Source organism: Oculina patagonica, chromosome 14, assembly GCF_052425735.1.
Source record: "Oculina patagonica isolate OP01 chromosome 14, crgOcupat, whole genome shotgun sequence".
Lineage (NCBI taxonomy): Eukaryota > Metazoa > Cnidaria > Anthozoa > Scleractinia > Oculinidae > Oculina > Oculina patagonica.
Window position 1 is genome coordinate 20,107,044 of NC_135771.1, and position 14,705 is coordinate 20,121,748.

The window sequence follows — 14,705 nt, forward strand, 5'->3', positions numbered from 1 at the left end:
AGTTGCAGTCATTTGCATTGTACGAGGCCTGGATATAGGTGCTTGAATCTCCGTTATCATTAAAACGTTTGGTGATTTCTGAGCTGTCTGTAAATATTTCAGCTTATTTCTCGGCTATCAGTCGATTAAGCAGTTTTCAGATCTCAGCTATCCGTTAAGAAATGCTTTTTTTTTTTCAGTTGACAGTTAACATTTTGACCAATTGTAAAACAATAAAAATGCAAGCAAGATACAAATTCTCTTTAGATACTTATTCGTGTGTTCAATTGAGTAAAAAGTACTTTTGATGTTAAGAGTTAGGTGTTGTATCATTAAAAATATAATATTGAAATATTTTAGGTGCTTAAGACATAAAAACTGTACGACTTGCTTTCTTAGTTAACTGATCAATTGTTATATTCTTGTAACCTAGTCACTGTACAAACAGATGTAGCGTTTCCAAGGAACCAGTCTTTCCACAAAATATGTATCAACTACAAAAAATATTATTGCATAGGCAAATGAACAATGTAACTTAGTTGTTTTTAACTGTACACCTTAAATATAACTTATAAACTATTTTTCTTATTCAATTGGGCTCAAACACGTTTTTCGGGCATCATTGCTGTTTTGAAATATCTTCTATTTTCCAGCTGTGTTGGATATGAAAGTTGATTGAGTAAACACGGGTGTCGATAGAAACAATAAGATAAAATTGAGGAACTACTTTCTGAAACCGCCTCCTATAAGTCCAATCCCCACGTCCGCGTCGTAGGAGGTGGAAACAGGCAAAGTAAGGGATTGCCAGGCAGGGCGAAGTATGGCGGGGAGTTTCACTCTCCTGGCCGCTACGGTAGCCATGAAGGCCTGCCTGGACCTACCCCGAAACGTGCTGGCCAACGGGGACCCTGGTGAAGCTGACTGGGCTAATCACCCACCAGTGGATTGAGCGATTACAGAAACGGAAACAATGTTTACAACAGCTAGCCTGATTCTAGAAGAGGCCTCTTTGGAGAGCTGCATGACGCCATCTGGTGAAATCCCACGGGAAGCCAGACGGCCGACAACTCTTTTGACGATGAAGGGCAGGACTAGGATTGGGACATGGAATGTCCGCACCCTGTATGAGGCAGGAAGGGCCACTCAAGTGGCAAACGAGATGCGCCAATATAACATCGCGGTGCTTGCTATCTGTGAAAGCAGGTGGAATGGAGCAGGTCAGGTTACGCTAGCGACTGGAGAGCAGCTGGTTTACTCTGGGCATGAAGACGAACAACATGCACACACGGAAGGAGTGGCGTTTATGTTAAGCGAGTCAGCAGCAAAGGCCTTGACTGAATGGAATCCAGTGTCACCAAGGATTATCACAGCAAGATTTAACTCCAAGGGCAGAAAGGTCACCATCATAAACTGTTATGCCCCAACTAACACCGCAGCAGATGACCAGAAAGAAGAATTTTATAGTAGTCTCCAAGGTGTTTTAGATCACATACCAAGACGAGACATCAAAATTCTTTTGGGTGACTTCAACGCCAAGATAGGTCCTGACAACACCGGCAAGGAGAGGGTCATGGGTTGCCATGGGTTGGGCTGCATGAGCGAAAATGGAGAACGGTTTACCGATTTTTGTGCTTTCAATGACCTAGTCATTGGTGGAAGCATTTTTCCCCACAGAGCCACTCATAAAGCCACCTGGATATCTCCCGATGGACGAACGGCAAATCAGATAGACCATATTACAATTGCCAGGAAATGGAGATCGAGTTTGTTGGACGTGAGAGTAAAGAGAGGGGCAGACATTGCCTCAGACCACCATCTTCTACTGGGGACCTTTAAGGTGAAACTTAGGGCATACCGCGACACTTCAGCTAGACCTCACTGTAAATACAACATCCCCAATCTCAGTTGCAGTGAAACAGCGAAGATGTTCAATTGCACAGTAAAGAACAAGTTCTCCGCCCTTGAATTTGTGGATGACGATCTCAACAATCACTGGGCAGGATTGAAAAAGACGTGGCAAGAGTCATGCGATGAAGTCCTAGGTAGAAGGGCGAGTAACCGAAAGGAATGGCTGTCCAACGAAACTTGGTCTCTGATCCTGCAGAGGAAAGGTGTTAAGGAAGAGATCAATGGATGCAAAGAGCAGGACAGACAAAGGGACTTAACATCACGGTACTGGAAATTAAACAAGGAGGTAAGGAAGAGTGCTAGAAAGGACAAGAAAGAATTCTTCAATGCTCTTGCAACTGAAGCTGAGACTGCAGCAGGGCAGCGTAACATGAAGAGGTTATACGAAATAACTAGAACGATGTCAGGAAAGAAAAGTAAACAGACAAGGCCAGTTAAGAACAAGGAAGGCAGGACCATCTCCACAGAGCCAGAGCAAAGGGCGAGATGGGCAGAACATTTCCATGACATCTTAAATAGACCACCTCCTCCTGTTACGCCAGGCTTTATTGAAACAAATGGACCCCTTCTAACTGTCAGCATCCATCCACCATCCAAAGCAGAGATTGTTAGAGCTGTGAAACAACTGAAGAATGGGAAGGCAGCAGGACCAGACGGGATTCCGCCTGAAGCACTCAAAATCGATCCTAACAACACAGCAGAAATGCTACATCCACTTTTCCTTAAGATCTGGGAAGCAGAGAAAGTTCCAACAGAATGGAAGCATGGTTATCTGGTGAAGCTGCCCAAAAAGGGAGATCTTGGACTCTGCAACAACTGGCGTGGAATTATGCTTCTCTCCATCCCAAGCAAGGTATTCTGCCGCATTATCCTTGAAAGGCTTAAGGACGCCCTGGACAAACAACTGCGATGTAATCAGGCAGGGTTTAGGAAAGATAAATCCTGCACTGACCACATTGCCACTCTAAGGATAATCATCGAACAATCCAACGAATGGCAGACTCCATTATACATGAATTTCATCGACTTCGAAAAGGCTTTTGACAGTGTTGATAGGAACATCATCTGGCAACTCATGCATCACTATGGAATTCCATCAAAGTTCATCAAGCTGATACAGGACCTATACGAGTCGTCATCTTGTCAAGTCATTCACAACGGGAAGCTGACAGAATCTTTCGAAATGAGCACAGGAGTTCGTCAAGGGTGTTTGTTGTCTCCGATGATCTTCATCATGGTGGTCGATTGGATTATGAGAGAGGTGGAAGATCAGGGTAAGACAGGAATCCAATGGACACTAACAACTCAACTCCACGATTTGGATTATGCAGACGACATATGCCTTCTTTCCCAAAAACTACAACATATGCAAGCCAAAACCAACAACCTGGCACAGATTGCAGAGACAACCGGCCTCAGGGTGAGCAAAGAGAAAACCAAAGTGATGCGAACCAAAAGCAAGCAGCGGGGCAAAATTAAGTTGAATGGCGAGGATCTGGAAGATGTCGAAAGTTTCACTTATCTAGGCAGTATCATCACAGTCACTGGAGGAACTGAGGAGGATATGAAGTGCAGAATTGGTAAAGCGAGACTGGCGTTCAACATGCTTAGACCAGTCTGGAATGCCTCCTCGATTTCCACCAAAACCAAGTTGCGCATCTTCACCACTAATGTAAAAGCTACGCTTCTCTATGGCTCAGAGACCTGGAAAGTGACACAAGCTCTATCAAATAAGCTACAAAGCTTTGTCAACAAGTGCCTCAGAAAGATCCTCAAGATTCACTGGCCAGAAAAGATCAGTAACAAAGAACTTTGGAGCAGGACAGGACAAGAGCACATACCAACTGAGATAGCAAGAAGGAAATGGGCTTGGATCGGCCACACACTAAGAAAACCAGGCACTGACACCACCAAGCAGGCCTTAAAGTGGAATCCGCAGGGGAAAAGAAAGGTGGGAAGACCTGCTAAGACCTGGAGAAGATCAACTGAGGAGGAGTTAAAGAAAGCTAACATCAGCTGGAACGCAGCAGAGAAGGCGGCAGCAAATAGAGTTCGGTGGCGAAGCATTGTTGACGCCCTTTGCTCCACCAGGAGCCTAAAGGAATAAGTCAGTAAGTCACTTTCTGAAACCGCTCCTTTTGGAAATAGTTGCGTTGGATTCTACCATACACTATTTAACTTCTGTCCGATTTTTATTCCAAACTTTGCTCGTTTTTACTGACTTCTCGGATGTTTTTAGTTGCAATGTTTGATTACTTTTGTATTTCGTTCGCACTTCGCACAAAGGTGCAAAACCAAAGCATTGATGCCTCATGAGATATGTTTGCGTTCCGTCCACGTACGCTTAATGATATGGATAATTTCTATGGGTAAACCCCTCCCACGAAACTGTATTTCGCAAGCGTATTCTTGTAACACCTAAGCCTTTCCCAAAATTTCAACAACAACCTTTATTGTAAATCTTAGCGCTACTCTTAACTATTAACGTGTAAACATGTTCCTTGTAAACTTTATAATGCTCGCGCGTTCTTGTTTGGACCAAACTTGCCTGTCATGATACTAAAATTCGAGAAAAGACAGATCATTCGGAAAGAAACTTTTTCGAAGGTTCGTGGCCAAGGTGGCGTACGACGCAGTCGCAGTTGAACGTAGAATATGCTGCGCATGAACTTACGTAAGCCTAAATTTGTAAGTTTAGTATTTTTGGTGACTGATTGACAGCTCAAGTTTGGCGCCTACATAAGCGCGCGAGCAAGATCAATCGATCAGAGTTGTAAAAGTTGCTGACCAGAACAGTTTATGAAACCCAATAAAGCAAGTTGGCAGAAAACCGAGTGTGGGAGTGGTTACCGCTAATCCCCGTCGTTTCCACTTCAACACAATTCTCAGCTATCGGTTAAACCCCGCCCAGACCCTCTTCCATGAACGCCAATATATAATACTGACCAAACCGATAAATACCTTATTCTTACTAATTTTCGCGCGTACTTAATTTCGCGAAAATTCAGGAGCCGAATTTCGCGAGTATTAATTTTCGCGATTGCAAGAAAAATTAGAGAAAAAGTGTATTAAATTTTGCGATTTTGTCATATTTTTATGGATCAGTCGTCAAAGACTAAGGAACTACTGGAAATACATGCACAAAGGCTCAATGTAACTACAAGGAGAATGCAAACGGAGACTTAAGTGACTGTACTAAAGAGATTTTGAACCAATTTACAAGCTGCCTCGAAACAGTAATCAGAGAAAGGGTAGTTAAAAACAAGACGGAAATACATTTTCAAAGGTGGATAGTTGCAGTTCTAAACATTTAAAATTTTTATTTTTTTGATATATAATATGGTATTAATTTTCGCGTTTTTAAATTTCGCGCAATGTTTCTTTCGCGCGTACTAAATTTCGCGATTTTAAAATAATCGCGAAATTTGGTACTCGCGAAAATTAGTAAGAATAAGGTAAGTTAAATCGGATTAGCGTCGGGTGTATGGACCAACTACCGGTCTAACATCGTTCACTGCGTAAAATTTTTAATTGTTTATTATCTTCAAACCAAGAAACATTACTAGGACATTGCTTAGTTCCTGTACCGGCTTTCCACAGGCCCACCTGCTCGGTTAATTTCAATTTGGTGATGCCGTAAACGAGACCACGTCACTGATCCGAAACGAATAGACTGCGCGACGTGATTTTTTAGGCCTAGGAACTAGGCAATCTTACTGAAGTCGTGTGAACAATACACAAGTGGATTTTCTTAAAATTTTTTTAGACGGTTTCCGCTAAACTTTTAAGCAATAGAGTTATCATAGTATGGTAAAAGTTTGATTACAGTAGTCAAAAATGTATCGAAACGTAAGCACTCAAGCTGACCGCGCGAGGGAAAAATGAATTTGAAGTTATCCATATTTCAGTTAAAACGGACGATTTACGTCAGTGCAAAATAAAATAACGCCCGTTTTAAGACATTTTATGAGTTTTGACCTTACCTTTCTCGTGAATGCTTTAGAATTTACTCGTGGGGTCACAATAAAGAAATGAACTACAGTGAGATGTTTCAGAAAGTACTACAAAATGCTACTGTTCTATGAGTAGATTTTTGGTAATTAATTTTTGGGTATTGCTCGAACTTTCAGCGGAATCCTATGTTGTCGCTTTTGGAATTTTGTTGTTATTCAAGAATAGGCAAAGAAAAAAAGACATAATTATATGGTGTTTATTTCAGGTTAATACTTAATTAGGGTGTAGATATATATTTGTAGTGAGGTAATTGATTTTAATTTTGGTAAATACGCCTGTAAACCGGGACTATGCCGTAATCAAGTAATTTTTAGCAGGGACGGCGGAGCCGGGGGGGCTTTATTCCCCCCCCCCCACTTTTTCCGAAAAAATAAAGACTTATTAAGAGAAGAGTCTGTTAAGCCCCCCCACTTAAAGTCACTAGTCAGCCCCCCCCCCCCCCCCCAACCTGGAAAACTGCTCCGCCGTCCCTGTTTAGTTAAATCCCGAGCATTGTAAATAGCAGTAGATGATCCAGTTTAATAAATTAGAAACGCTGTGTAGCACAAGTGTGTTTGGTAACTTTCGTGATCCCCCATCCCAGTCTTTGCACCCACATTCATCGTTCGACGAGTACATATTTTCTCAACAAAACTTCCCCGGCGTTTATTTCAAACTCGGCCTGGTGGACCCGGCTTTCCAGGTTGACCTTTTTAATTACCCATCTTACGAGACCCAGGGGCAGTTTGTCAGGGTGGAACAAATATTGTCCCTTCGTCCCGCCTCGACATACTGCCCCTTGGTCTCCGAGGACATGATTATTTCCAAAATTTACAGTATTACACACGGCACATGTATGGTGCAATCAAGGTTTTTGGCAGAACATAAACAATATATGAACTATATAGGAGCAAAAAATATCGGCAATGTCGCCAACTGCTTTCTCTTATCTGAAGGAACCCTAGCGATTTCTACGACATTGAGTTCCATGACCCAAGAAAGAAAGTGTGTCAGTCGTGACAACACGAATGCGAACATTGGTATGATTTTTTTGGTTTTACTCGGCCGTCCATCTTTGTTACGTTACGCCGGTACTTTTATCCTTTTCCTTTTATTTAGTAACATTATCAAAGCAACATACTGTGCTACTGAGTTGGCCTATTTAGAAGAAACACAAAAATGAATCGCGCCACAAGAAACTTCAGTCCGCCCGACTCATGTAACAAGTTGATAACACCGGGTGATAACAGCGCGCGCATATAAACCTGGCCACATCCAGCAGATAAATCACTATCCAGTAGATAGCGAAGTAGGTTTTGTATGACAGTTATCCACTGGATAGTGATTTATCCGGTGGATAGCGTTATCCACCCTTTCAACAATTGGACCCTGTTGAAGAAGAACGAAGACGTTTCCTTTGTGCACGAATAAATTATCACCGTAAAAAAAAATGTAAATACAATTTTAAAGTCCATACGCGGGACGAGGTACCCTCAGTGTCCGAGCCAGAGGCTCATGTGTAAGACGTAGGACTGATAAAGATCGAATTGGAATTTAGTAGTGTTGATTTTTGCGGAGGGAGGAAAACCGGAGAACCCGGAGAAAAACCCTCGGAGCGAGGACGAGAACCAACAACAAACTCAACCCACATATGACGCCGGGTCCGGGAATCGAACCCGGGCCACATTGGTGGGAGGCGAGTGCTCTCACCACTGCGCCATCCCCGCTCCCCCCAACCGTCAAAAGAAGAAGCGACTTGAGCAGAGGGCACGTCATCTCGTAGGAAACTTGACCTCAATTATTGTCGCAGGACAAATTTTCGGTTCAATCGAAGAGAATGATTGAGTTACCCCTGTCGATAGTATCAATGCTGACTTTGCTAAGAAACTGACAAGGCGTTTAACTCTAGGCCCTTTGCTGTGGCCACTCGAAAGTGGAAAGAATCTAGAACAAGTGTTGGTCATTTAAAGGGCACAAAGTCCAGGTCAACCTGCCGTAGAAGACTAAATTTTTTTCAATGATGAGGCTCAACTGGCAAATGAAGTTGGTAAATTGGATGACGAGGCTCAAAACGAGGCAGATGAAGCAGTTGAATCGGATTTATTATAGAGCGGACAAAGAGGGCCCATTAAAGGGGGGAAAAAACCTTTATGTTAAACAAACACACTATTTCACAATGTTTCAGCTACCAGAAGTTATGGTTCACAATTTAGAATTCACCTGTCGTGTTCAAAGACGAATATATTAGCTAAGGCATAAGCACGTTATGAAAGAAAAAAATATAAGTGTTAATACGTTCTCGATATAAATTTAAATGTGCACATTCGCCAGTATCACATTTTCCGTCTTTTTTAATAAAGTTGTGTTAGAACCAATTGAAGGTGCATTTATTTTGTATGCTCTCAAACTGTCATTATCCAAGCAGCTTTGAGTGGTGCCCATCAGAATCCTTCTAAACTATTTCAGTGATTCCCCTTTTGGGCTCTCTGTCACGACTGATCCCCTCTTCTGTTTTCCTTCAAATCAAGAGATCTCCCCAAAATTCCTTCCACCGACTCCCCCCCCCCCCCCGGCGATAAAAAATGGCAGGTTCCGCAACTAGTCCCGCACGGTAAGTATCTCTAGTACGTGTATTTGGTTCACGCATTTGCGCGTCGTATGTCGTATATCGGATGTCACGCTACAATATATTAAAAGCAACTTTGTTGAACAACAACAACAATGGGAAATATAAGATTCAATAAAAACTGTTGTTCAATATTAAGACTAAAACTGCAAGGGACCGAATACGAAACACGTGATGTGGCAACGCGTGATTCAGAGGACAAGTGCGTTCAAAGTACGGAACACGATATAGTGTACAAGTTAATGAGCAATTTATTTGCGTTAGCTTTTTGAGCTAGCTTCATTTAGATTCGCTACACCGTGCTGATGAATCACAATAAGGACGAAACAGCTGTCCACGGTTGCAATCCTGCTGTATCGGTTCTAGTCGGGTGGTGTCTCGTCTATTTTTCACGTACAATGATCAGCCTTGCAGTCTCGTTTATTGTTCACTGATTAGCAGCTTATCTCTGAAGATAACGGTTATTTTTACATTAGTTTGAAATTCAACAGATCCTCACACTGCATTTTATCGTGCTTTTAAATCAACAAAATCAATTTCAGAATTTAATTGTACCTGTACTTCGGAAACGTCATCGCTTCCGCATGCATTGCGTGCCGTTTATTTCCTTTCTCCCCAAGCCTCTACCGAGTTCGAATCCAACATGGCGGTCGCTTGAATTCTTCAGTCTCCTCATTGCAGTGCCTCTTAGTTCGGTTCCAAAGATGTCTTCATCACATACCTCGGAGGAAGAAGACGGTGCTCTTGGCGATGAAGCTCTCCAGAAAGTCAACGACCACATCAAAGAACTATTCGGCATTTTGAAGCAAGAAACAAAGAACGTTCGAAAGGAAAAGGAAGCTTTTGATAAGGTGGCACAGAAGCTCGAGCATGTGCACTTCTCAAAAATGTTGAAACTCAATGTTGGCGGCCACCTTTTCTCGACCAGTCTGGAAACCCTGACTAAAGATCCTGGTATGTTTCGAAATTATTTATCATTGTTGTGAATATATAGTTAGGTAGGTAATCGAGTTGAATTGCAGAACTGCTTTCAGAGTGCTCAATAGTAAACTAGAGCGTGATTATAACAGAAGATTTGTATTTGAAAGATCAAAAGTGCTGACAGGGCTAACCCCTCAGAAATGACTTTAAAAAACTTCTTCAGAAAATCTCATCTACAAGGGTGGGGGTGGATTTAAAATGGAATGTGGAATGGAATGCCCATAGTGGCACATACAGGCCGGAGCTTATCTCGGTTTCTGTAGCATGATCGATGGAATGCTAGTCCATCACAAGGCCCCCCAGCCGATTATGTCGCCAGTACCCATTTATACACCTAGGTGGAGAGAGGTACTATGAGAGTTAAGTATCTTCCCCAAGAACACAACACACTGACCACGGCCAGGCTTGAACTCGGACCACTCGATCAAGAGTCCAACATGCTAGCCATTCCCAGGGTCTCTCTCCCCCACTTTCCAGAGCTCTTGGGGGCGGGGGGAGAGAGACCCTGGGAATGAGATTGGCTAACAATTAGGCCATCAGCTGAATACATACTAAGTCTTAAATACCAGCGGATGTTTTACTGAGTACAGTTTCCATCATCTTGTCTTAATATCCCAGGTTCAATGTTACACGCCATGTTTTCAGGAAGATTTGACACAAAGCCAAGCGAGGATGGATCTTACTTCATTGATCGTGATGGGACTCACTTTCGGTATATCCTGAATTATCTACGCACTGGAGAGCTTCTTGTGCCTGAAGACAAGTTTGTTCGCAGAGAGCTACTGGCCGAGGCTGAATTTTACCAAGTTGAGGGAATAATTAATGACTTAAGAGCAGGATCCTTCAAGAATTCATTAATCCTGTCATCAGATCAGTGCCAAACCTTGATGGGCTGGTTGAATAACACCCTAGCCCTAACAAGCAGAAACTTAATGTTTCCCTACTTAATATATCGCACTTCGCGTCATGGCTCAAATGCTTCCAACTTTCACTTTTATTGTGACAACAAGGGACCAACAGTAACAGTGGTCAAGAGTGGAAATTACATACTTGGAGGATATACCGACCAACCATGGGATGGTAAGTTAAATGCTAATTCTGCTGGCATGACATACATGTACTTAGGAAACAGAAAACATGTAATTTTTAAGTATATAATTAAAAATAGTAGAAATCAGAGATTAGGAGAGTGCATTTGACCTAAGATAGATACTGACCACCAGGCAAAAGCTAAGGGACCGTTCATTGCCTGACAGTGCCTGTAAAATGGGCGATTCCAGAAAATATCCGTACCATACCACGGACGGTTTTGGAAATCCAAGGGAAGGGGGGTCATGAACTGGAATTCCGAAGGCATGGGGGGAACTAGAGGAAATTCCAAAGGCATGGGGGAGTCAGGTCTTGATTCAGAGGAGAAAAAAGACGATGTTTTGTGGACACCAAGTCGCAAATAAAGCACGAACTGACGACCGCGTAGCGTAAGCAGGATACAAGACTGTGAAGTATTGATCGATCAGGCACGTGTTTGCGTTCATTTACAAATAAAGAAAATCGCTAAAATGTGGGTTCACACAACCAGATGCCTTAACACGATCTCGATAGTATTATCTCCCAGTTTACACACGGTATCACACAATATCTTATTTAATGTTCTGCACCAGCTAGGGCATAAAATTAATGTAGGTTGTATTTGTTGAACAAGGGTAGGAGAAAAGTCTATTTTACATTTTCATCCCAGAATTAGTCATAATACTGTCCTATGTACAGATCGAGTCATTGAAATAATTTGATGTAAAATACGCCACATTAGGCGTATTTGTGAACCCTGACAGGAATCTAAAGAGCTGACTAAAAAATGAAAAATCTGAAGGGAGGGGGGTTAATGATATGGAATTCCGAGGGTGGGGGGAAATGCATTTGGAATCCGAAGGCAAGGGGGGCTAAAATATGGAAGCCGTCCGTGGTATGGTACGGATATTTTCTGGAATCGCCCAATATAATGGCCCCACTCTACAACAGATAGTTTTTTCCCTGAGGGTATCAGTATTGTACTCTGGCAGTTTGGTGGTTTAACCAATTTTAGATTCGGTTTGTGGGTACATTTGTATTTATCTGGCTGGTTAAGTCAAGAAATTATGGTGATTTTTTGCAGTCTTGAACAAAGTATGGCGGTCTGCGGACTGTACAACCCCCTGTAATAGACCCTCTTCCCTGACCTCCCTGAAAATGGTGACAATTAAAACTTATCAAGCTAAACTTAGATGGGAGGTGGGGTGGCCTAATTGTTAGTGTGCCAGACTCCGGATCGAGCAGTTCGGGTTTGAGCCCTGGCTGGGGTCACTGTGTTGTGTTCTTGGGCAAGATACTTTACTGTCATAGTGCCTCTCTCCACCCGTGACATAATGCTGGAGGGTACCCTGCGATGGACTAGCATCCAATTCAGGGGGGAGTAGAAATATTCCTAGCTGCTTAATGCTACAGAAATTGGGATAAGCTCCAGCAGTATGGGCCCCATGGCTCGAGTCTTCCCCTATAGGCTTAACTTACAATATCAGCCACCTTGAAGTAAAAAGTGGTATAATAATAATACTGCTAGTGCATTGATTAACTGTTTTTTTATGGGAGATGATTGTTAGCTTGGCTCAACTGTGTTTGCATCCAAATACTGTAGCTAGTTGGTGAGATTGACTTGATGCTGCTTGGTACATAATTTACAAAGGAGAGGGTCAGGGTGGATGGATGATAGAACAAGTATTGTTCTAGAAATCTAGAATTAGATCTAGACATCTAATTATAGATGTCGAGCATACAGCCCTTAGAGGTAATTACTTTGAGTGCTCCCCCCACCTTATACAGCAAATTTTTCTCATGGCTCCATTTGAACACATTATTTTGGCCTGGCTCACCTCAAATTGCACCACCCACTTTTTTTATAAAATGCTTAAAACTGGTAAGAATACTGTCCATGTGACAAAATTCTTGTTAACACTGTGTTGAATTGCCTGTGGGGGCCACTAAATTTTTTTAATATGTCCCAAGGTCCAAACCCATACCATTTTATATACCATTGTTGACAGAAAAGGTGGCCCTTTCAAATACCTTCAGAAGGATTACTACACCTTTAATTTTATTAACTTAAAGTTTTCACTTCAATGAGCCCTTCAAGTACATGGATGAATCAATTGTTGGGTGGGTCTGTTTGAAATATTTTAAAAGGCCCTTTTAAATACATAAATGACAGTTTTTCACTTGCCTTTGTAGACACGTTGTTGCAAAACAGAAAAAAAAACGAAAAGAATAAAATTTATGTGGGATCCCTAGGGTAACCCCATCACTAGTCTAGGGTTACCCAATCATCTTGTAAACAGCGTCAATGTTCTGATTTCCTCTGTCTTAGCTTGGTGAAATTTAACGAGTTTGAAAAATCAATAAAGTCGGGGTGTGTTTATGCACTGGTATGTTTTAAACTGGTATTTGTAAACCTGTTTGTCAGCTAGAAATACTTCAGAGTGCAGAATTCTCTTTTGTGATGATTTGGTCATGATCTTGTCTCACTCACTGACAGGCAGAACTAATTAATTAAGTCATTATTAAAAGGACAATTGCCATAAACTAGTTGTAGACATGTTTCCTTTCTTCATAAGGTTCTGGGGAGTACAGAAAAGCACCAGACTCGTTCCTGTTCAGCCTTGTCAACACAAGCGGTCTGCCACCAACTAAGATGCCTTTGATAGCTGGACAAGAAGAATATGCTATCTATTGTGACAGTAGCTATGGGCCAATATTTGGAAGCGGAAATGACCTTTGTATTGCCGATAGACCGAATTCCAACAGCTGCTCTGTAAAGCTGAACAACTCGTACCAGTGCCCAGCAGGTCAGAATGCTACCACATTTTTTACAGGAAATAAGTACTTTACTGTCAGTGAAATGGAAGTTTTTGCATTTTCAAACTAAAATGAAGAGTGATTTGCAACAGTTTACATCTCAGTTTATTATCATGCAACTATTTTATTAGGTGATCATGATCAGTAATCATTTATTAAAGTCGTTATACTCTACAGCTTTATACAGAGTATGATTCAGTAAATAACAAGGTTGTGAAGCCAATTGAGTTGCTATTGTACGAGGGTCTGGATATAGGTGCGATACTGGTACGATTTCTGAATTGTCAGAGAGTTTTCAGTAAACATTTCAGCCCATTTCACACCTTTTTTTTCATCTTGTGAATGAGTGAAGCTATTGAGGCACAATGTTAGCTCCGTTATGGCGAAAATGCATCAAAATCGCCATGATACTGCCCCTTTAGACCTTATCCAGATCCTCTTACATGGACACCAATACCAAACCGATAAGTAAGTAAAGTCAGATAAGCGTTAGTTGTATGGACCAGCTACAGGTGAAACATTGTTTTTATTTTTTTTTGTTTAATTATTAAGGTCGCGCAGGACCCTTGCTCATAATAAATTCATAAGCCAAATTTCTTAACGGGGTGCTATCTTGTAAAGCTTTAATTCGCTCGTTTTGAACACCGATCCTCTAAAATTTATCAAGGATTAAGGGACGAGGAAACAACATGATTGTCCTTTTACTGAGAGATGACCGTTTACTTAGTGTTACAGGCCAGAGCAGAAGATGTGTCCAAGTTTTCGGCTACAACAGCGCACCGAAAAATGACCTATATTCCGGACTGTTCACAAACCGCAGTCGCTCTAAGAGTAAAATGAAACTAAAGATCACCTGAGCGTTATTCATCGCTCCAACAAAAGAGTCCCAGCAGTTCCCCCCCCTGACAAACGGCGAATGAAAGCAGGCCGCCGAAGACCTCGAGATGTTACCCGACGTGCACATTCACAGCGAAGAATTCGCTTTGTCAGCGCCGGCACGCAAGCTGAGAACAAACCGACTGACAAGAGAAACGTGTCATGATTCGTTTGTTGTCGGCTCAGTCGTCGCAGTTCGTGCATACTCTTTAAATAAATACAACAAGATTTCAAGGGTCCTGCGCGACCTTAAGTCAAGGTATTAGATTTTGTCATCTTCAAACCAAGAAACATTACTAAGACAAATTTATGTAGTGTGAACGATGTACAAACGGATTGGCTTTGGCATAACAGTGTGTAAGAATGTTGTTGTTGTTGCATTTGAAAGTTTGTTATTATTAAAGAAAAGCCAAAGAAAAAAGGCAAATAGTGTGGTGTTAATTCCAGGTTGATCACG

At 41.9% G+C, this 14,705-nt stretch overlaps 1 protein-coding gene across 1 annotated transcript; it reads left to right on the forward strand.

Annotated features, from left to right (window-relative positions):
• Positions 1-9,095: 9,095 nt before the first annotated feature.
• On the forward strand, positions 9,096-14,705 carry LOC144638843 (uncharacterized). The gene is made up of 4 exons (XM_078498130.1): positions 9,096-9,460; positions 10,106-10,567; positions 13,132-13,910; positions 14,503-14,705. The coding sequence occupies exons 1-3, from the start codon at positions 9,211-9,213 to the stop codon at positions 13,440-13,442; spliced, it is 1,023 nt and encodes a 340-aa protein (XP_078354256.1). The 5' UTR covers positions 9,096-9,210; the 3' UTR covers positions 13,443-13,910; positions 14,503-14,705.

Coding starts and splice junctions, on each gene's coding strand:
- LOC144638843 (XM_078498130.1), top strand. CDS start 9,211: ATGTCTTCATCACATACCTCGGAGGAAGAAGACGGTGCTCTTGGCGAT. Junction 9,461..10,105: donor AACCCTGACTAAAGATCCTG/GTATGTTTCGAA, acceptor TTAATATCCCAG/GTTCAATGTTACACGCCATG. Junction 10,568..13,131: donor TACCGACCAACCATGGGATG/GTAAGTTAAATG, acceptor TTTCTTCATAAG/GTTCTGGGGAGTACAGAAAA.